At 40.7% G+C, this 24,107-nt stretch overlaps 1 protein-coding gene across 1 annotated transcript; it reads right to left on the bottom strand.

Moving 5' to 3' along the window:
* Nucleotides 1–5,633: 5,633 nt before the first annotated feature.
* Nucleotides 5,634–23,943, bottom strand: gle1 (GLE1 RNA export mediator). The gene is made up of 15 exons (XM_034117509.1): nt 23,845–23,943; nt 22,773–23,000; nt 21,731–21,889; nt 18,427–18,575; nt 16,956–17,016; nt 15,119–15,376; nt 13,967–14,189; nt 13,284–13,396; nt 10,888–11,100; nt 9,746–9,936; nt 8,816–8,945; nt 8,624–8,728; nt 7,372–7,454; nt 7,202–7,265; nt 5,634–6,410 (listed from the first exon to the last, which is right to left on the bottom strand). Exons 1-15 carry the CDS (start codon nt 23,941–23,943, stop codon nt 6,342–6,344), a joined length of 2,145 nt encoding a protein of 714 aa, XP_033973400.1. The 3' UTR covers nt 5,634–6,341.
* Nucleotides 23,944–24,107: the final 164 nt, after the last annotated feature.

Below are 24,107 nucleotides of genomic sequence, written 5' to 3'. Positions count from 1 at the left end.
AATGGATTTCATTTGATAGTGAAGCACTGACACAGCGCTCTACAAAGTGCGGCGAGTGGATAGACCGATCCACGGACTTTGCGCATAGTAAAAGTGGGGGGGTCTAAACTAATCATTTGAAAAAGTGGGGGGGACTTGTCCCACCCTCATATAATGGCTGCGACGCCCATGCATATATATATATATATATATAAATAACTATATATATATGTATATAACTATATATATATATATATATATAACTATATATATGTGTGTGTGTGCATCTGTAGCCTGTTATTGTCTCATTATACCGCACTGTGAATGAATTCAAAGTAAATATATAAGTCGTCATGAACACATCTGTCCATCAGACAGAGGGCTGCTGTGCCTCCTGTCATCATTAATGGACGTCTCTTTAAAATGACCGCTCAGAAGAGAGGAGTTCTCATTTCTCTAACCGCCTGCTGCTTCCCCTCCTCTCTCCTCGGTTTCCCTCCTCGAGTCCTCCGCTCGCATCTCCAGGAAGAGGACGGCCTGAGCCACTTCCTGTCCGGTCCCAAACCTCCGGAGAGGGATCAGACGCTCCGAATCCTCAAGACCCTCCGTGATTGATTGATTGATTGATTGATTGATTGATTGAAAAGTTTATTAACAGCTTGTATATTGGGTACAGTACAGTACAGCTCAAAACATACAATTGTTAAGGGGATGCAGACCAGAGAAAGACTTTCGTCTTGTTTACATCAGGGTCCCCCATTTCCAATTCATTCCAATTCGTCATGTTGGTCCGGATAAAACCTGCAGGACGAGGGGGTTCATGAGATAAGGTAAGATGAGATAAGATAAGGTAAGGTAAGGTGAGGTAAGATAAGGTAAAGTAAGGTAAGATGAGATAAGATAAGGTAAGGTAAGGTGAGATAAGGTAAGATAATGTGAGTTGAGGTAAGATAAGATTTTTAAAACAAATTGTATTTGCATTTGTTTGAACTACACACCCACCCTGTAAAAGAGTCGGAAAAAACCTAATACATTACAAAATCAAATAAATAAACAGATGTTCATGACTTCCAAATAAATATAATTTGAAAGCATTTTACCCATTTAAAAACATCCTCCTTTACACACTTTAAAAACAAAGACTACACCTATCCTTTAAAATTTCAATAATAGAGAGTCATTCTCCCCCAGTGAGCACAGCACCTGCCCAACAGCCCACACATCCAGAAACCACCCTCAGACGCGCTGCCACCAGCCCCCTCAGACAGAGCACTGCATCCGTCCATCCCACTCCAGCAACTTGGTTCTTTCTACTTTTCCAGATCGCTCATTTTGCATTAGCAAACAAGAAATGTATCAGTACTAAAGTTTCCCTCTTTTTCAGGGTGTATTTGGGGACATGGACAACAAGTGGTATGGAGAAAACCTCCCCCAACCCTTCCACCCACTCCTGTAACATTTTTTTTAGACCAGCTAATCGGGGACAGGACACCACTAAATGTTCCAATGTTTCTGCCATAAAACAGAACAGACAGCCCCCCCATGGGCCTGGGTCAAAATGAGCTCTGTATTTGTTAGTGGCTATTGCTCCGTGTATGATTCTCCATTGGATGTCAGCCATCCGTTTCTCAACCGGAGATTTATACAGGATCCGCCAGCTGCCCTGAGGGGAAAAGCCCAAGCCAAACACATCCGTCCACCTCGACTCTCTGACGCCTGGAAGAGAACTGAGGTTTAGCACCTTTACGCAGCTACGATATAGCTTCTTTCCACTGCAGGAGCTGAACGTTCCAGGTGCTAGAGTCCCCAGTGGTAGCAGGAGACCATCCTCCTCTCTCCATTCCCCCACTGCAGGACCCACACTCAAGGCAGGAAAGACATACTCATGTCCCTTTCTCCACTGGTCAGCCAGATCTGCATTTTGAGCAAAAGTCCGGTGGGATGGCGACAGCGACTGCCACACCTCATCTACCAGGTTCTCCAGAACTCGGGTTGATCGAATGCCCGTCACCTCAGCCAGTTTTTCTGTGGAGATCCCTGTCAAATGGCCAAGTTTTTACCACTCCCGCTTCGATGAACGCGTTCTTTAGGGTGGCTGAAGAGAAATGGGTTCCAGAAAGAAAACCAGTGTCAAACAGTGGCTCCTCAAACAGCCACGTCCCAGGCCGGGGGTCAGGTGGTCTGGTAAAACTCAGAATCTTCCAGGCATGACTGAAAAGGTGCAAGTCCAGTTATCTTGTACGCAGGGGCCTTCAGCAGAAACAGGTGTTTATCAAAACCAAAGCCCCCTGCCCTCCAGAGCAACAGCTGGGCCATAGCCAGCCAGCAGGGAGAGGCACCATACAGCAGCCGCTGAGCTGCCTGCAGTCTAAAAGCAGCAGTCCTCGCAGTAATGTCCACAAGGCCCTGCCCCCCTCCGCCACAGGTAGGTACAGGACCGATGCTGGCACCCCAGTGATGACCCGACCAGAAGAAATCCACGAGGAGCCGCTGCAGTTGTTTCATGAGGCACGGCGGTGGGGTTAACACCTGGAGTCTGTGCCACAGAAGGGTCAACAGGTCATGGTGGTGGGCTGTTACAGACCCCCCTCAGCTGTCAAGGACTCCTTGTCTTCGCTAGCAAATCTTTTATCTCAACTTGACTACAAGGAAATAGTGCTACTTGGTGATTTTAACTGGGACTGGTTAACTTCTGTGTCAGAGGATTTTAAAAACCTTTGTATCTCTCTGAATGTTACTTAGATTGTTGACAGTCCTACTCGCCCTAACATTAAGTCCCCTAATAAATCCTCCTTAATTGATCTCATTCTAACTAATGTTCCCTATAAATACTCATCTGTGGGAGTATTTGCGAATGATGTGAGTGACCACTGTGCTGTAGCCACAATTAGGGACACTAAGGTCCAAAAGGTTAAACCTCGCATTATCAGTAAGAGAGACATAAAACATTTTGTGGAGCAGGGTTTTGTTCATGATCTGTTTGGGTTTGATTGGGGAAAAATCGATCTGTGTGCTGATGTAGAAACTGCATGGTCTTATTTTTATCTTGGTTTTATGGAAATCATTGATAGACATGCACCCCTACGTACTTTTAGAGTGAAGGGACGAGACAATCCTTGGTTTTCTGCTGAACTGTCCAGTCTCCTACATGAGAGAAACAAGGCCTAGGAAATCAGGCTCAGAGGTAGAATGGCTGCGTTTTAGGCAACTAAGGAATAGCTTTACTTCACAGGTCAAAAGTGCTAAGTCGAAGTACTATTTGTCAGTTACAATTGAAAAACACTTATCCCATAGTGTGATGCCCCTGTGGGTCCATCATTAGAGAGGTTGTGGCTGTCCTGTCTGGGCTGTGTTGATTGCAGTAATTCAGGGCACCTGGGTCTGGTGTCCTGCAGCTATTTAAAGCCTCTCTGCTCCTCTCTGTGCGCTCTCTGCTTTTCCCTACAGGCCTCCGGTTTTGTTGAGTATATGCTGTTTTGTGCACATCAACACCCTCACACATGCACATGCAAAATGCTTTGGGCTATGCTAGAGTAAAATCAGCAGTGTTAAAATCATACGAACTGGTTCCTGAAGCGTATCGTCAAAGGTTCAGAAGTTGGGTCAAGGGGGATAAGCAGACGCATGTGGAGTTTGTCCGTGATTTGACTTCTCATTTTCAGCGGTGGTGCGCGGCAGCAAAGGTTGTCAGTTTTGACGGTCTTTGTGAACTCATTGTATTGGAACAGTTTAAAGATGTTATCCCTCAGCGTGTGGCCACTTATGTAAATGAGCAGAAACCTTCCACCGCGCTTAGAGCTGCTGAATTAGCGGACGATTTTGTGTTGACGCATAAGGGCAGTTTTACTGAGAAGTGTTCTAGGGGTGATTGGAGACGTGGAGAAGATGTTGGCTATTCCCGCGGTGGTGCAAAGTTTTCACCAGGCTCCTCCCGTAGATTTGCAGGTCCGGGGCGATCCGAGGGCGCCAGAGTGGGCCAATGTCATTATTGCCGAGAAAAGGGTCATTGGAAGGAGCAGTGTCCATTGCTGGAACCTGAGGGGAAGCCTCGTGTTTCAACACATGCTCCAGCTATGTGTTGTTCTGCCGTTTTGGTTAAAAAGCCGCAGGGTGTAGGATCGGGCATGGTGCCTGACAAGAAGCTGGTTTGTGCCGACTTAGATGTGGGTTCTGGTTTTGAGCCGTTCATAACGGAAGCAGTTGTGTCAGTCGGTAGTGACAAGTATGTTCCGATTAAGGTGTTGCGTGACACAGCAGCTAGATACTCATTTATTGTTGAGTCAGTGTTGCCTTTTTCATCAGAGACAGAGACTGGGGATTTTGTGTTGATGAGGGGCATGGAGATGGGCTTGATTCCCGTGTCACGTCATACAATTGTGCTGGATTGTGAGTTGGTGCGAGGGATTGTGTCTATCGGCGTGCGTCCCGCGTTGCCAATTGATGGGGTACAGATGATTTTGGGCAACGATCTCGCTGGTAGTGCTGTGTGGGCTGGTGTGCCACCATCTGTGGTGGTTTCCAGACCGTTGGCATCTGTGGAGCCAGATGGGAGCGGTTTGCAATTTCCAAGGGTGTTTCCAGTTTGTACTGTTACGCGTGCGCAGAGCCGTAGGATGTCTACTGACCTGCCTGTTTCGGAGTGTAGGAAAAGTGTTGTTGAACAGGTGGTCTCACTGCCTGATCCCCCTTCGTCTGTGTCAAAGGAGGAGGAAGACGAGGAGACTCTTCCTCACTCAGAGATCCAGCAGGGAAATCAGTTCACCTTCGGCAGCATTGAGAGAGAAGAATACGACGAACTGTTTGATTTTGTAAATGCCAAGCTCAACGTCAAGAACAGAGGCTTCAAAGAGGGCATGAAGGGTAAGATCGACGAGTACAGCGACTCGGACGAAGACCAGCACAATGCCTACCTGGAGAAGAAGAAGAAAAAAGAGAGGAAACCCCGCAGAGAGGAAGAGGAGGCCGAAGGAGGTCGGCACGCAGATGAGCGCCTACATGCTGTGGCTCAACGTCAGCCGAGAGAGAATCAAGTCTGAGAACCCCGGCATCTCCATCACAGATCTCCAAGAAGGCCGGAGAGATGTGGAGGATGTTGAGCAAAGAGGACAAGGGGGAGTGGGACATAAAGGCAGTGGAGTTAAGGAGGATGTTGGTTGGTCGTGGATCCCTTTGGGGCCCCGTCTTAAGGGGGGGGCTGTGATGCCCCTGTGGGTCCATCATTAGAGAGGGTGTGGCTGTCCTGTCTGGGCTGTGTTGATTGCAGTAACTCAGGGCACCTGGGTCTGGTGTCCTGCAGCTATTTAAAGCCTCTCTGCTTTTCCCTACAGGCCTCCGGTTTTGTTGAGTATATGCTGTTGTTACTTTAGTTGCTTTACTTTGTGCACCTCCACACCCTCACACATACACGTCCATGCAACCCTCACCCTGCATTTACACTACTGATACCACTGACGTCCACACCTCATGCTTTACTTACTGTTGCACTTCATTTGATTTGGCTAATTTGAATTGTTTGGTTAAATAAACATATTTTAGTAACCGTTGACATGGTGTGTCTCCTCTTTGTTGTGGCCTTTTAAGCCGGGTCATAACACATAGCATTAAAATACTTATTACAATTATTTTGACAAAAATATGACAGGATAACAACAAGCTTCAGTGAACTGCTGATGCGGTTTTATTTCAGACATTTGGTTTATAGATGACAGTAACAATCAATCTGGTAAATCACTTTTGTCATAATCTGAATATTATTCCATCATTTTCAGATTTCTGTATTAAAATGAACACCAAATAATTTGGTTATGCGCCTCAGCAGTTTTGCGGTATAATCTTTGTTCCACATAGTGGATTCAGAAAAAACATAAATAGCAGAAAAAACATTCAAAACTGTTTTGATTTGAACAGCAACTATTAAAATTAAAACAAGCAGTAGTGACTACATTTTGTGAGTAAAACTGATATAAACCTCTTCAAATAATTGACTTCTGTCTTGTTGCATACACGCAAATGCTTGAGTATATTCTAAAGGTGTAAGGAGAAGGAAAACAACATTTAAACACATTGGTGTTAAAGTGCTTCCTTTTTAGCCCTTAGCTTTTCAAAGCTGTTGAATTTGTGTAGTTGAGCCTCCACTGAGCCACAGTCGAACACCTGACACAAGTTCATAAATCCACAGAAGCCGTGTTACTCTCACTAATGTGAACAACAATCTTCCTCCAGCAGCAACTTTGCTTTTCCACCCAATTACTCACTAAGTCGGCTTTAAGTTCCAAACCTCAAACCACATTTCCCTCTCTGCTTCATTCAGTCCTAAATAACGTCATGCAGAAACATCCAAAATGATGGCTCCTCCTCCTCCATCAGGAGCTCCAAAAAGCTGAGTTCAGCTGGCCTTTTGGAGGCCGGATCTGTCGGCACTGCAGTGACGTCTGCATGCGGAAGGAGAAAATATTAGTTCCCAAAAGAAACAAACCCAAGATTTAGATCACACAAACTAATCAACATTCTTATTAAATGTTTATTACACAACCTTATTGAAAACTAAATTCCAATTGGTCAGACTGCTGCTAAGGACGCTCTGATCAAGGGACTACGTGCAGTCATATCAATCCGCCGAAAGATGTCGGGTCAATTCAACTTTAACCATGGCCAAAATAACACTTGTTTTTGACAGACTTCGGACTTCACTTTTAAATCATTATTGGGGGTCAAATCTATGATTTATTTAATAAGCAGCATTGAAATAAGCAGGATAATGTGCAAAGACTGGCTCCATGCAGATTATCTCTTACATATTTGATTGCAAGTATTATTATATAGTATTATTTAATTATATTCGACTATGTTCTTTATGGCTATTCTATTTTTCTTTCCATTTATTTCAATCACCATTTAGATTTGTTTCTGTGTGTGAAGTCCGGAGGTGGCTACAACTACATTTCCATGTGTAATCCTGCAAAATAAAACTGAACCTTCAGAACAATCAATAACAGAAAACACCATGTTGTAATCTATTAATAGATTCTCCAGACTGCATTTTTACTTTTTAGTCTTCACCTGCATGTCATCATTTTGGAAAATGTTTTAGTTTGTTATATTGTTCTTTTCCCTCAACTTTGTAAGCAAATCCTGAGCAGGCAAGGTATTAAACCATTTTGAACCCTGGAAAGGCGATTTAAAAGATGTACAACATTGCTAACATTAGCGGTGGGTAGCGTACCTCTAGAAAGTGTTTGAGTCTGATGACAGAGCCCATCTGTCCACTGCTGGTCACCGCTTCAATTCTGGAGACAACGAAGACACACAATCAGCACATCAGTCTATAGGAAGTTAAAACGGTAACACATTTAACCTGACAATGAAAAACTGTTTAAAATCTTTAAAGTTTACCTTGGGAAGTACTCTTCTTTAAGTAGCAGGATGAGTTTCCAGAACTGGCTTTGATACTGCCTCATCAGAGCGTGACCACAAACCTGAAGGAGACACAAACAAAGAAGATTCACACTAAAGTTAAGATGTTTAACCAAAGTTATGAAATTAAACATATTACTTGAGCAGCTCTGAAAAATACTGACCATGGTAAAACATTTAAGAGAATCGTTGCTTTGTATCGTTAAACCAAAATCTGACCTTCTCTTTCTTTCTAAGATCCTTAGAGCTACAAAACAGTTATTTCCTAAATAACAATAGTTTATCAGAGGATTTTCAATCTGGCTTGAATGCATCCTAGCACAGAGATTGCTTTTGTAAAAGTCAATGACATTCTCATTGCATCAGAAAAACTACTTGTCTCCATTCTGTCTTGTTGGATCTCAGCGCTGCATTTGATACCATTGACCACAACATTCTATTACAGAGACTACAACATTTAATTGCCATAAAGCTTACGGCACTGAGCTGGTGTAAGTCCTACTTATCTGAACAGTTTTGTACCCGTTAACGATGCATCCTTCATGTAAACCAACATTTAGCCATGGAGTGCCACAGGGCTCTGTACTTGGACCTATTCCTTTCACCCAAAAATGCTCCCGTTAGGTAATATAAGGAATCACTTTCATTGTTGTGCGGATTAAGCTCAATCGTATTGACCGGTCAAGCCTGTTAAAACCAATGGATTAAATAAATTCAAGATCACGGATTGAGGTTATAGTCATATTATCTTTAAGTGAGGAAAGAGCTCACATTTGAATCATTTTTTATTTGCACATACCGACCAGATTGCACAAATACAAAACTGGTCAAACAATGGTAAAAATACCTTTAACCTGCATTGTTAATAGTAGTATACTAAACTCTTAATAAACCTTAGGACAAACTGTAACTACGGTTTACTAAAATACACTTTTAAAAACGATGACGCTGTACTTTTGAAGAATAATTTATTTTATCGCTTTATAGCCAGGATTTCTTCTATCTGGCTCCCAAGGCCCACCTTTTTCGCTTATACCTTGGCAAATGATAAAAACAAAAGAAATAAGACAACAAAAAAAGCACTTAAGAGTTTTACTTATGCACCTGCACAATGATATTGCTTGTTTCAAGTAAATATGTCATATTCTAAATCATTATTGGAACTATAATTACGCTGAATAATCTCTATTGGGATCTTTATGTATGTAACAAATACAAAAAAAATACTCACCTCAAGAAAGTCGAACAGAAGCGTGGCCGTGATGTCAGCCAGAGGCTCCATGTTGAGCATCTGAGCCAACCAACGCCAGCCGTGGTTCAGACCGTGAGGAGCAGACTGAAAAGCAGCAAGGCAAAAGTTAATAAAAGATGTTTAAGATGTAGGAGCTTTACAACGTTTTTTTAAATTGGGCTTTAGTTTTACCCCCTGCTTGGAGCCGTAGGGCCACCTCAGCTGGATGAGGGCGGCGTAGAGACGGATCATCCCGGACATCCTCTTCAGAAAACTGTCCTGACCTTCCACCCCGGAGTCGTCCACACGGTAACCAAGAATCCTGAAGGAGGATTGTTGTTGTGATTAATTGAACACAACCCATAATGTTCTCTTCAAAAAGGTCTGCATCGGCTACCGTATCATTTAGAATGTTTTAATTCCTTCTACCGGTAAACAAAGCTCCTAATGTTCTGGAACTCTTATCTCACTGATTCTATGTCGTTTCATGTCTCCGTGTGAGCCCTAGGGTCCTAAATCTCAAGCTTCTTTTACATTTTCTAAAAAGTCCCGCCAAAATGAAATACGCCCCCAAACTTTGAAACACCCTCACAGGTAATGTTAGAGATGCAAACTCAGTAGACATTTCTTTATAGATTTTTCTTTCTTATCTTATCATTTGCAACACCCCCTCCTATTGATTATATCGATTTTTTTTGTGTCATTATTGTTTTATACATCGATAGCTTTTATTATTTTACTGTATTATATTTTCTCTATTTCTTTACTTGATATTTTTTATATTATTAAATCATTTTACTGTATTTATTCATTAGTCTTATGCCTTTTTAAACTTTCGGATTATATTTTTTATTGTATCCTCTTGCTTATTGTACCTCCTTGTATTCTGTAGAATCATATGTATCATGTGCAGATGCTGCATGTGTGCCAATAGGTTTTACCCTTTGACTTGAATTGAATGTTTTATTTCCTGTTTACCTCATGTTAAACCACTTAGAGCTGCCTCCTGTGTATTTAAACTGCTATACAAAGAAAGCTTTAATGATATTACTATTACAATAATAATAATAATAATAACAACAACAACAACAACTTGGATCAAAACATTTCTTTCTCCCTGACCTCTGGTAATCCTCCACAGTTGTGCCTTCTTTCATCGGAGGGTAGTGTGGGACGGCGTACGGACATTTCTTGTGCAGGTGGGCGAGGATGAGATCCCCCACCCTAGGGTGCAGCTCCCAGACGCCGGCGGCAACCATAGCGATGGGGAAGGCGGCTTCGTGGTGAGACGCCACCTCCTCCTCTCCTTGTTTCTGCGGCGGAGAAGGAAAAAACAAAATCACAATCTCAGAAGGGGTCATTCAGCTTGTTTATTTCGTACACGTTGAAAAGTCTAAATAGCAAAAGATAACAAGTCCCAACATATTTCCTTTGCAGTAATATTACAATATTCATCCAAGAAGCTTGAAACACAGAAGGTTTCACTTATGACAAGAGTTGGGGATACATTTTCTCTTAATTATACGGGCCCTATTACTAAAATCTCCACGTTCCTCTCCAGCACGAAATGAACCTGAAATGAGCACAATAGGGCCCATTTAACCAAGTGTTGCTAGACTAGATTATAATGCAATCGGATGCTTTTTTCCTTTTTAAATACATTTAAAATGTACTTAAAAACTATTAAAAAGAAAACAGAGAATTTCATGATATTTTTCCACTTACATTTTAAACATGTAATGATGAATTTAACACTTTTAAAGTTGTGAAGACATTTTGATGACATTGTATTTAAGGCGTGTGGTGCAGTGGACTAGTGCATTGGTGTTCGGATCAGGTGGGCACAGGTTCAAACCCCACTGCAGTCAGCATGTCGTCCCATGTCCCTGGGCAAGACACTTCACCCCAAATTGCTCCTGTGGGGATTGCCCACAGTATTGAGTATGTAAGTCACTTTGGATAAAAGCGTCTAACAAGTAACATGTCATGGAATGTATTTTCTTTATATATGTTTTACTCTGTATATATGTACCCCTGATGTCGATGTTTTGTATTTGAGTGTGCTGAAGACTTTCCTTTAAAAAAAAAAAAAATCATATAGTTAAAGCTGGTTTAAGATTACCCGAAGTTGTTCAGAACAAACTACATAATGGTAGTTTGTGTATGAAAATCAGTTGCTTTTTTAAATGTACATCATTTGTTGCATAACACATCTTCTCTCCTCCTTCTGGGATAATAGAATAATAAATATCTAACAGACTCACCACAAACTTCTCTGCCAATTTGTAACTGACAAAGTCCAGGCCCTGGGGATGCTGGGAGGTGGAGATGGTCCTCCCCCCAGACACCAACCCCCGTCCCGACAGCAGCTTGTCGATCTTGTCAAAGATTTCTCGGAGCTGCGACCCAGAGTTGCTGGAGATCTGACTGACGGGGATGGAGGCCGCCTTCTGGAGCTCCAGCTTCAGCTTCTTTGTCTTTGAGAAGAGACGTAAAACTAATGTTTAAAGAGTTTTGTTCACAAGTTAAACATAACATTAAAAAAATACATCCAAACATATATTGGCTGGTTATTGAAGGCAAGGCAAGGCCAGTTTAATAATATAGCACATTACAACACTAAGATATAGTGCAACCGCAACAGAAACACTTTATAAAGTGACATTATAAATGCATTTAAAAACAGTCATTAAGGTAATGAAAGAAAAAATAAAACAAATACAATAGAATAAGACCGGAATAAAAGTCAGTTATTTTATATATTATCCCACCTTTATTTAAACCAAAATACTTTTTAGGTTGCGCCCATAATCCGTCTGTTAGAGTTTTTAAGACTGAAGTACAGGAAGTTGGTATCAAATATCGGATTCATTAACTTTGATAATACAGTACTGACTTATATATAAATTAGTGCGGTCAACGCGTTACAAAAATGACAGCAGAATTATCACATTTCCAAGTTTGACCAACAACATTTTCCAGTATTTCCATCTTGGATGTTTACAATGAAAAGAACCGCAGTAATATTGCATAGAAGGCGGTGGAACTGGCACACACTCCATGTATTGCACTGACTGGAGACCACTGGACATCAGTAAGAGCCATCACTACCTCGCTGTAACAGCACACCTAATCCAGGACAAATGGTAACTGCACTTGTGTGGTTAAAATGGAGGAAAGGCATTTTGCTGAAGCATGCGCCAGTTTCCTGAAGAGTGGGAGATAGCGGAAAGGTTCCCCACTGTAGGAACAGACAGTGATCGCAGTATGATAACGGCAGAGATCATTCATCTGTGTGTGTAGCAACCATTATACAGAGGGGAATCACAGCGGCTCTCTGTGACAGCAGGTTTGTCTATGCTTTAGCTAAGTGTCGGAAAAGTGTCGTACTTAATGCAAATAATTCAGAAATCAAATTATAATAAAGTAAAAAACCCTCTGATTTATCCCACCAGTTTGTCATGCATTTCTTAATTACAACACAACATGAATTTGTTTTATCTTCCCCCAAAATACAAGTAAATACAAGTATTTTAATCTTGTGATCAATCCTTGATTATCATTGTGATTAAAGCAATTACATCTTTTAATCGTTTGACAGCACTAATAGGGAGGCGTGTGGCACAGTGGATAGAGCCTAGGTGTTGGGATAAGGGGAGCACAGGTTCAAACCCCACTGCAGTCAGCATGTCGTTGTGTCCCTGGGCAAGACACTTCACCCCAAATTGCTCCTGTGGGGATTGCCCACAGTATTGGGTATGTTAGTCGCTTTGGATAAAAGCATCTAACAAGTAACATGTAATGTAATAAAAATGAGTTCCTATATAAAGACTCAATTTTATAGGCAACGTTCAAGTATAGCTGAATCCACACACAAGAGAAACAAGTATATATATGGTACAAACAGTGAAGCTGAATTTTTTCACGCTGTTGTTTTAAATTGGCTGCTCTTTTCTTCTTTCATTTGTAAAGCTTCGAGCTGCATTTTGAGTACATAGGTGCAATTAAAAACTCTGATAAAAAAATCCCTGCAAAAGTGTTAATGTTTTGTTTTATTCTTAAAAGCCCAGAAATATCAAGATAAAGATCGATGCTCACAAGCCATCAACAAAGCAGAGTGGCATAAAGTCAGCCAGCAGCAATATGACTGCTGAGTCAATCTGGGTTAGTCCACCAAATATTCATGTATTGCTTAAAACATTAGTATTTGTTTTAGTCACTTGTTTTCTTTGCAATATTTGAGCTCTAAAACCAATACATATTTTGGGATTTTGGACCAGTTTTCATTTTCTAAATTGAATTAAAAACTTGGGAGAAATGTTGTCAATTAATAGTATAAACCTAATAAAAACTAGATAAACTGATAATATTGCAAATATAGCACATCTTTTTCTAGAGCTGTGTGTGTGTGTGTGTGTGTGTGTGTGTATATATATGTGTGTATATATATATATATATATATATATATATATATATATATATATATGCATGCTCTTCTCTTTTTTAATCTTTGAGAATGGAAGGTGAAGTATAAATGAAATGAAAGATAGCTGGTCTCCCTTGAAAAAGAGATCAATGATCTCAATGGGATACAACCTGGATAAATAAAGGTTTGAAATGAAATGAAATGAAAGATGATGTTATTGAAGCCTAAAGTCACCTGGGCGTCCTTGGGGCAGTTGAGCTGCTGCAGGGCCTCCTGGCAGCGAGCAGCAGCCTCCTGCAGCTCCCTGAACCACTTCAGGGTGCTCTCCTCAGCGCTGTTCTGCAGACCTGCACCACAACCACCATCTTTATTACAATCATTCACTCTGATCTTTACACTGGCATTTACCATTCCATAAGTAGTCATCAAAAGGAGGTCCCCCAATAGCCAACCCAACGTCATTCGGCCCAAAAGATCTATTTCTAAATCTATCAATAAAATCTATCTATTAGTCGCATGGAAAAAAAGTGAAATCCATTTGGTTGCATTGCCATACATTTTACATTTATATTCAATCTAATATTCCATTCCTCACATACTTATGTATATATAATATCCTGCTTTATATTTTGTTACTGTCAATGTGTAATTCAGCATGTGTATTTTCTTCTATTGAGATGTTTACATTTTGGAATGTTCATTTTGCCATGTCTTTTTGCGCTGCTGCAACGCAAACATTTCCCAAATTGGGATCAATAAAATGCTTCTCATCTTATTGCCAGTGCGCTTATTTCTGATTTGTCCGTACGCTGTGTATTATTTATTTGTTCGTTATATTTTCTGTTCAATACTCCGGCAACTCCTGTATGCGTATTCGACGAGAATTGTGTGGCTCTATAGAGATAAACCCGACTCACCTTTCCTCTTCGCCTTCTCTTTGGCTGTCTCCACCGCCTTCTTCTGCGCTTCCTGCTGCGCCTGCAGCTCCACCTGCTTCCTGCCCTGCTCTTCTTCGTCCTGCTCCTTCTTCTTCTTCTCTTGAGCCTTGGCCACCTCCTCCTGCATCAGCCGGATCAGCGCCCTCATCTCGTGCAGCGCTCGCTCCGACATGGTCATGTCCTCCACGCTGGGAAACTCTCCCTGGAGACACACAGGAGAGAAGATATTCAGAGTGCATTCAGAGATTCTCAAAGCTGAGTAGGGTTTCATGTTGCACTGGGAAACCTTATAGAGGCTATACAAAAAATAACAATATGTGTCAATATATAAAATATTCAGAAAACACATTATCATCGAACTTCCAGATATTTTGTGGATCGTTTTATAGTTTCCCAAGCGCCACGTTCAATACATTTGGAGAAGTTGAGATTTGCGATGCAGCTTTGCATTGATACCAGTAATGCTCGACTGGATACAAAGAGATTTGAAGATATTTGACACATTTCTATGTTTTATATTTTATGGTAAAATAAATATATATTTGAATATAATAGCTGTTTGATGGGGTTGTCTTGTGCTGCCAGAAAAATGTTGTGGTTTTTCCCTTTCCTGTTTTTGTACATGTAAATGGTCTGCAAAATCTAAAATCCATGTGTTCCCTCCAGAGGGAGTTTCTCCCCCACACTCCCCCCCCCCTGCCAGAAATGCCTCCATTGTACTCTGTTGTTTACTGCTTAAGAAAAATAAAGAGCTTTTTGAACATTAAAGCATGTTAACATGTCACAGTAGAGGCACAACATACAAATAAGAACCTGAAAAGCAGCATAACATAACTCTTTGAAAACATATACACAAAAAATAAGAAGTTACAAGTGAGTAGAATAGTTGAGGGAAGAAAACTGTGAAGGATGTAATATTTTACTTTTATTTTCTCTTATGAATAAGTTTGTTTCCAATCTGTCTGATGTTATTACATGACTTAGACTTAAGATGCTTTAACTCATGATTATTGAAATGATAAATGAAATATATGTAGTTGTAATAAACAACATATCCTTTAACAGAACAGTTATTAATCTTTCCTCCTTCTCAGTGTATGAAAGGACCCAATAATCCGGAGTGAAACTGACCTCTGCCGTCTTGCGCACCACCTCCGACAGCTGGGAGCACAGCTGGTTCCCGCGGGTGGAGAAGCAGCTGAGGCTGGCGGGGGGGAGGTCGCTCCTGGTCTGGGTGGAGGGCTCCAGCAGCTGGTTGAGCTGCAGGATCTCCTCCTGGATGGTGTTGAGGTTCCGCAGCCGCTCCCTGCCGTCGCTCTGCCGCAGCCGCTCATGCTCCGCCTCCCGCAGGCGCTGCTGCTCCGCCTCCCTCAGGCGCAGGTTGAGGATCTGAAGCAGAGGACAGAAGATGTGTTTGAACAAAACTGCTCACAGAGGTTGGGAGAATATTAACAATCTGAATGTGTCTTAGTTTATTGGCTCTTGAAGTAAACATGGGTTTAACTGTTGCTTAGCATTCTGGAGAAACACACCTCAAATTCACTTTAAAGAGGCCCTATTATGCTTTTGGGGCGTTTTCCTTTTCCTGTAGTGTGTTATAAAGGTTTTTGTGCATGTAAAGGGTCTACAAAGACTTAAAGTGGACCTATCATGCTATATTTAAATTATATATTGTAGGGCCATACCTATATAAGGTAGGGGGAGAAAAATAGATCTCCGTCCTCCGTGTTTTATTATATTATTATAGGCCTATAGAGTCGTTATTCATTTGTTTTAAAGCTCAATAAATAACAAAGAAGACCTTTGACCGGCACTTTTCTAATTTTGTCCGGAAGATTTAAACTTTAACGGACATCTTGACCGGCGAAAGAAAACCTAACTGAAACTCTGCCGCACGGTCCCCTCGTTCCTTGGAAGAGGCGGAGAGGTGGGTGTTTGTCATCTGCTGGTGGACTAACCGGAGAGAATTACAGTGCTTGCCTCGACGGGGAGGGATTGCATTGAATTAAAGCAGCGGGAGCAAACACTTGCCTCGGGGAGGGAGAAAAAAAGCCACAGCGGAGAATAAACAGAAGGGTAACCATGGTAACTATGCGCGGGAAGTCTTCTTCGCTGCTTTTGTGGCAGACTACAGTGCCACTTACAGGCCTGGCATATGTACTACAGCGTCTCCAGCGCTTTCGAGCGGCAATGGCCGGCCGTGGCCCAACCCCACATTCCCCTGATAGGTGGAGAGTTGGCCCAATAGCCGTAGCGCCACCGTCCTGACAGTGTTCAAATCTGGATCAGTTTTTATCAGATCCGTTGCAGCCCCTTTTTTAGAGATTTGGGTATGGAGGAAAATAGAGAGGGTTTTGTTTTCTGACACTTGGTGAGTTCCCTGGAACACATATTCATGTATAAAAGACGTGCAAAAGTGCATTTTGCATGATAGGTCCCCTTTAAATCCCAACGTTCCCTCTAGAGGGAGTTTCTCTCCGAAACACTTATTATTAATACTGTTGAAAACATGCAAACCTGGAGGAGAACATCAGGTATTTATGTAGCTAAAATGTGCAATTAAAAATAATTAAAAAAAGATAATGATATTTTTGTGTTTATTCAAAAAGTATTTCATTCATTGTTTACGCTGCTTATGTGCATATCTTTGTATTTAACTTGATTGTGCTTCTAGTAGTTTCTGAGATAAATTCATTTTCTTATCATACTACATTGAGTCTTTTGGCACGAGAAAACTTTGTTATCCCAAGAAATAAAATATCATGACATACATAGACAAAACATCAGTTCCATTTACCCAAGGCTCAATGTAGTATAAGAAAAACTCCCTTTTAGGCAAAAAGTATGAATGCATTTTGGACAGGTAGGGCTGATTTTCTGCTATAAGATGCTTGAAAAAAAGCCCCTTAACGTCATGGTGATTCCAGACCTTTATAACAACATGCCTTCCTGTAGCTGATGATCATACCTTCAATCTGTGTCGCTGCTCTTCCTTCAGCTTCTCTTGACGCCCGATGCTCTCTTTAGTTCTGCAGGAAGTGGAAACCCAGACCCGTTTTAATCGCATTGAAAAAAACGTTCAAGAAAATGGCGAGCTGAATACACATTTTCATTTGATTCTATTCTGTGTTAAACATAATTTAGGGCAGGGGTGTCCAAACTATGGCCCAGGGGCCAACTGTGGCCTATGTTCTGTTTTGCGGCCCACAGCAAATTATTAAAGTATAATGGAATATGGCCCACACATGAAACTTGTGCTCGTCTTACATTGTACTTCTAAAATATATACATGTAACCATATATTACACAGTATTCATTGTTGTTTCAGTGTTAATACGGCCAATTTTCAAATAAATGCAGTCAATTCAAGTTGAAAACATGTTCTAACTAATCTTGGTTGACTTATTTGCATAACAAGTTTGCAATACAAATGCTGAAGTAATTAAGAGACCACTCAAGTGTTTTCTTAAATCTCAATCTCTACATGTATGGCAGCCATTCCATTCCAGTGTCGGTTGAATTCCAACACAGAACAATGTTGTCAGTAGTTTATAGAAGAAAATAAAAACGTAAATGTCTACTCAAACACATACCTATAAATAGTTAAACCAGAGAAACTGATCATTTTGCAGTGGTCTCTTTTCCAGAGCTGTATATCCTTTCTATTTCCACTTAGACTCAAGGTCGCATTCACACCAGCCTTTTATAGTCCGGTTGAATCAAACCCTGGTGCGTTTAACCGCTTGGTGTGGTTAGTTTGGGTCGGTGTGAACGCAGTCCGAGACCTCTTAAGTGAACTAAACAACCGGACTCTGGTCCGCTAAAATACGTGTTCTCGGACCGCTTGCTAGTGAACTCTGGAGCGGTTCATCGCTGGTATGAACGCAGTCCGCTCCAAAACATAGGAAGCGTAGTATTTACGTGTCATAAGAACGCGGGTGTCTTCAAAATCGTTAGCGAAAGAGTGAAGCAGAATGAAGTGTTGAACAGTGACGTGGAAAGTAAAAACAACTATCAAACTAAAAACTATACATAAAAGTCAGAGCCACCTGCCGTCGGTGAAACCCCCTCCTTACTGCAGAACGTCTCTCATTATATGTGTTATAATGTTTTTTATCGCACGTTGTCTGATAATATAATCATATGCGCCGTTGCTGTTGATATGCTCTCCAGATTAACAACAGCATGAAAATAACCTGCCAATGCTCCATGGCGGAGGCTCCGGTAGAAATTGCCGGGATTTGCATTTTCACCCCTTAATGTCTGACCAATTATTGAACAGCATTTCCGAGCACATGACTTGTGTTTAAAGTTTATAGTCCGTTTGAGTTTTGCCCGTGTGAACACAAACCGAACCTTCTGAAAAATGAAACAATGTAACAAACTATCGTCTGGTGCGTACTAGAGAAACGGACTATTAGGTGTGAATGCGACCTTACTCTCTGTTCAGCATGTCCCTCATGCTCTGGAACTCCTGCCTCTGCTTCAGCTCCATGAACTCCTCGAAACGCTTCAGCTGCTCACTGGCCACCTCCGCCACCTCCGCCACCAGCTTCTCCTGCATCTCCTGCCGCAGCCTCAGCGCCATCTGAGGGTCAAGACATCCATCAGGTGAGATCACAGAGCTTCCTGTCTATGTGTGACGGTTATTTTGCCTTATAGTTAACAGATTACATATATATTGGTTTGGTGCGAAGGAAGAATGAAGTCCTTGACTAATGAGCCTTCAAATTGGTTTATTTCTAAAAATCATACATTTCAGTTAAAAAGAAAAAGAAACGATAAACAAACATTCAATCTCGATAAACTAATAAGTATATCAAGCCAGAAAAAGGAAAAAAACTCAATTACAATAAAATGACAAAGAAAATAGGTCATGTTGAAAAATAAATATTTTTTTCCAAGTAGTAAACCATGGGTCGGCAACAGGCGGCCCGCGGGCCATTGTTGGCCCGCCAGCAATAATATTTGGCCCGTAATTTTGAGAATAAAAAATAAAAAAATATTTTGAGATTTTTTTTTTTTTTTTTTTTTTACAACATCGGACCGACAGTCGCACATATAGGCTATAATGTCCGAATAGAGAATCTACCTACACCTGAAGAATGCTTATTGTACTTTTATCTATGTTGAGAATGAATGACATACAGCACAGGCACAATCAGGCAGCGGGGTGCACTGACGTCAATTAAAGTACTTATTTAAAGGACACCTATCATGCTATATTTAAATTATATATTGTAGGGCCATACCTATATAAGGTATATTTATACGTTTCTGTTTTCAAAATACCAAACAGATCATGCATTTTAGCCATGCCTCATTTCACTCTATTTGCTGTTCTCCAGCCCTGTTTTTGCAGGGGGCTGATTCTGTGAGCTGCAGCTGACCACGCCCCCCTGCAGGAGAGGGGAGCGTGCTCTGATCAAGTCAGAAGAGGGGGAGAAAAAGAAATCTCCGTCCTCCGTGTTTTATTCTTATATTATTATATAGAGTTGTTATTCATTTGTTTTAAAGCTCAATAAATAACAAAGAAGACCTTTGACCGGCACTTTTCTAATTTTGTCCGGAAGATTTAAACTTTAACGGACATCTTGACCGGCGAAAGAAAACCTAACTGAAACTCTGCCGCACGGTCCCCTCGTTCCTTGGAAGAGACGGAGAGGTGGGTGTTTGTCATCTGCTGGTGGACTAACCGGAGAGAATTACAGTGCTTGCCTCGGGGAGGGAGAACAAAAGCCACAGCGGAGAATAAACAGAAGGGTAACCATGGCAACCATGCGCGGGAAGTCTTCTTCGCTGCTTTTGTGGCAGACTACAGCGCCACTTACAGGCCTGGCATATGTACTACAGCGTCTCCAGCGCTTTCGAGCGGCAATGGCCGGCCGTGGCCCAACCCCACATTCCCCTGATAGGTGGAGAGTTGGCCCAATAGCCGTAGCGCCACCGTCCTGACGTCAGGACAGTGTTCAAATCTGGATCAGTTTTTATCAGATCCGTTGCAGCCCCTTTTTTAGAGATTTGGGTATGGAGGAAAATAGAGAGGGTTGTGTTTTCTGACACTTGGTGAGTTCCCTGGAACACCGGGGACACATATTCATGTATACAAGACGTACAAAAGTGCATTTTGCATGATAGGTCCCCTTTAACTATTAAATACATTGAGTTTGAGTAAAATACTTGGTTACTGATTAATTTAGGTTATAATATATTAAATAAATTGCAAAGCAAAACATGCTGTAATTTATTTATTTTGTATTTTTTAAAGGTTTTCAACCTGAAAGAATCCTAATGTGTCCTTGAAAAGTTGAAATAAAGAAAAGGAAAAAGGATTCCAGTTGTCCATGCGTCCTCTGTTGCCCCTCAAGCCTCTCAAATGTGGGCAAACACTCAAATAAATGCCAAAAACCCAGAGAACTTGACAATACTTATCAGAATAAAAGTATGTTAAATAACACTGCTACCTAGTTAATAACTCACTCAGTGGAGGCTCGTCCATTGAAGAAAGGGAGGACCATCCTCCCTAAAATTTCAGAAAAAAATAAACTTTGAAGAGAACAATAAATACACCTCAATTTAAAAGATAAGTCTGTTAAAATACAGATAATAGCCCTGACTTTTAACATGGGACTGAAATGGGGCTAGAGACGACGAGCCTCCCTTTGGGCGGGTCTATCCAGAGGCTCTGGATTGGGCGCCTATATCATCAGTGAACCAATCAGCGGATCTGACTGCGCATCAGAGTGTTGATGGGGAGGGTTATCAGCGATATCAGAGTTTTTTCTGAACCGGGGAACAGGGGCGCTGCGCCCTCTTACCAAAATCAATTCCTTGAATTAGGCTTCGATTATGTTCTGGCCCGCCATCTTGTGGCTCAGCAAAAAATTGGCCCACGGCCAAACTTACTTGCCTACCCCTGTAGTAAACTAATTGTTAAGACAAGTCTCTTTTTATAAAACATTTGTTATTTTTTTCTTTAACCCTCTGATACCCACAATCCCTTGGATGTGCTGATTTAATGTGTTTGAAAGGTATGTTTTTGCCATAATAAAACCATTTATCATACTGTAAAAATGGCTTAAAATAGTGTTATACCATCAAAAATCACTTTGTTCTTCATCTCTCACTCAAAAGTGCTCCACCTCATTTTGAAAAGTCAGCTTTTTAAAAACCAACATGGCTCGGTTCAACATTTTGTTTCAAAATGTTACCAAAAATAACCCAAATGCATTGACCAATTGTTGTCAACATATTCAATGTCATGCTCCTCGTCGTAACTGGAAAGCAACGAATGTTTGACTTGACTGCAGGCTAAAGAAGCTGAAATCTCAATCAATATGTAAATCATGTGGAGTCTAAATGTTTTCCAATATCGGTCAAACTTGAGGAAACTCGAATATATATTGTATTCATTCTTTAAAATGATAGTATTAAAGAATTTCAACCTGTTGATTATAACTGTCATTTGAAGTAACTAGTAATTTTTACTAATAATAACCATGTTAGTGATGTTTCCATAAAGTGTTTTGTAGCAGTGATAAACAAGGCTACAGTGAGTAGAATGAGACAAAAAATCCTAAAACTTATTTTGGGTTTAATGGGATAAACCACTAATCGTTCATCATAAACATTATTATTAATTTTGGATCAAATGAGTTGTGGTGTGAACTTTGGGATTTCATTTGACATGCACAAAAACATGTATAACACACTACAAGCGAAGGTGATATTATTATGTCTGACCTTTGCTTTATCTTGCTGTTCTGCTGCAAATCGGATAATTTGGCCTGCCGTCTCCATGGCTTTAGGCGACAGAAGGGAAATGGAAGGTAGAGATGCGGGACTGGAAACCTCGCTGACATCTTCCTCCGGATCTTCATCCCTAGCCTCATCACTGACAGCCTGCAGCACAGACAGGAGGGAGGAATTAAGAGATCAAACCAAGTCACAGAAATGTATATAAACTTTGTGCAGCTAAGTTAAAAATAATAAGGGAAATTGACAACAAAAAAATCCAAGTCTTGAAAACCTCAAACTGATAACAAACGTTATTACTTTCTAAAAGCAATAGTACATAGAATAATAATGAATTAAATCAAATAAAAATAATACTACAAAAGAGAAATGTGCAGTAGATTTGATCAAATATATATACATACTGAATATTTAAGTGGTTATAAGCGTAATTCATAGCGTAGACATACGTAGATATATTCAATCTGTTTAAAATGTATTTCTTTTAGAAAGTGCTTAGGCTACATTAAAATGATTAGTATTATACATTTATAGACTTAGATGTCAGTGATGGCTGCATGACCTGACCGTTGTAAAGTCTGAAAAGTCAAAATGTACTCCAAAAAGTGAAACGTAATCATTTCTAAACCTCACGATTTTTTTTTTTTTATCTTAACAAATATACTGCTTCAACCTATATTTTTTTTGCGTTTAGCCTTTCATAAACAACATTTTCACTGTGCTTCAAAAAACTGTTTACTTTCCTGCTTGCTGCAAACAAAGAGAAGCACACTGAGCAGACAGTAGCCAATCTTAAAGCACCATAAATACATTTAAACCATATATGTATTAATGTGGACGAGTTTTCGCTCTCTGCTGTTGTATTCACAATAATATTCTGTATAAACTGTAAAGCCCCCTGAGACAAATGTACATTTGTGATATTGGGCTATATAATAAACTGACTGACTGCATGTCCTTTAATCTACTCCCAAACAGATTGGTGCTAAAACCAGGTTGGGTCAGCGTGTTTTCGGGATGCCAGACTCGCCTGCTCGCGCTCCGTCTTCAGAGACGGGGTGCGCCTGGCGTTGAGGTCGGGGATGGACCCAGTGGAGGAAAGGGAGGTGAAAATATCCTCAGAGAGGCCGGGGCTGGAGTCTCCGGAGCTGGAGCCCAGGAAGGAGGCCTTCTGCAGGGGCAAGGCGCAGAGACGCTCCAGGATGACCCCCGAGTGAGGGGACAGGCTGAGGGGCTCTTTGCATCCTGACAAAATGGGCTGAAAGACACACAAATAAGAGACATTCAAACTCAGGTGTACGTCATTCACAAAGCCTGCTTTAAGGTTAAAATGTACAAATATTAGCTGTACATTGTTTTTAAACTTTGTTTGAAATTGAAAAAAGTGGCTTAGTGTGGCCATGCAATAGTCAAATAACTTAATTTACTTTTTAAATTGTCCATAAGTTGCAAGTTTGTTGGAATAATATCTAAAAATGGCAATGAGCAATCACTTATTTTAAATGTAAATCTTTAAAAAATATGATGGGTTTGAAAGTTGTCGTCACATTATAAACACAATGTTTGTGTAAAAGTCAATATTGAAATTCAAAGTAAGTGAGTAGGAACTAACGTGCTATAAACCATTACAAAGTATAACAACACAACATGGAATGCGGAAGAGTGGGTGTATATCATCATATGTATATTCCGGTTTATAATATATATCGATACGGTCAACTTAATTATTTGAATTAGCTTAGGGATTCTATTACATGTATTTATTTATTTTGTCATATTCTTAGTATGCTTGCGTTTGTCTCTTTATTTGAGTAGGTTATGGTATCCTATTTGTTAGGTGTATTATTTTAACTCAAATCAAAAGAGAAAGTGCTTCCACCTGCTTTATATTAGTCTTAATGGTGGTTTTACTTTGGTAATGCAATGCCCTCACTACATATTGTTTTTGTTGGTATATATGGTTAAAGGATCACTTAAATTAGATGAATAAATACATTTGTTAAGCTATGAAACTAACTCACTACAACTTGGTCCGGCTAACACTAACTAGCCATTAGCCAGCCAGCTAATGTCTATTTTATCTTAGTATTACTTCAACTCACCTCGCCCCTTTCCGACCAGTACGGGTCAAAAGTGATATTTCCCTTTGGTGAATTTTTTAACGCCTGTAATGTTTCCCATCGTAGATTTTCAGAAGGCATCACGACAGTAAAACAGACACCACAAACTAATGATAGCGTCAAGCTAACTTTTGAATCACCGGATGAGGTTACATATATTACCGCCCGACAAGAAACAGACTGCCTACTGCCAAGCTTTTTGTTCCCGGCCAGGCCATGTCCTCATTTTATTTTAAAAGAATAAC

This window comes from Trematomus bernacchii, unplaced genomic scaffold (assembly GCF_902827165.1).
Source record: "Trematomus bernacchii unplaced genomic scaffold, fTreBer1.1, whole genome shotgun sequence".
NCBI lineage: Eukaryota > Metazoa > Chordata > Actinopteri > Perciformes > Nototheniidae > Trematomus > Trematomus bernacchii.
The sequence above is the reverse complement of the archived record's forward strand: the minus strand, read 5'-3'. Positions and strand labels throughout refer to the sequence as shown.

Coding starts and splice junctions, on each gene's coding strand:
- gle1 (XM_034117509.1), bottom strand. CDS start 23,943: ATGCCTTCTGAAAATCTACGATGGGAAACATTACAGGCGTTAAAAAAT. Junction 21,890..22,772: donor TGAAGACGGAGCGCGAGCAG/GCGAGTCTGGCA, acceptor TCTGTGCTGCAG/GCTGTCAGTGATGAGGCTAG. Junction 17,017..18,426: donor AGGGACATGCTGAACAGAGA/GTAAGGTCGCAT, acceptor CACTTCCTGCAG/AACTAAAGAGAGCATCGGGC.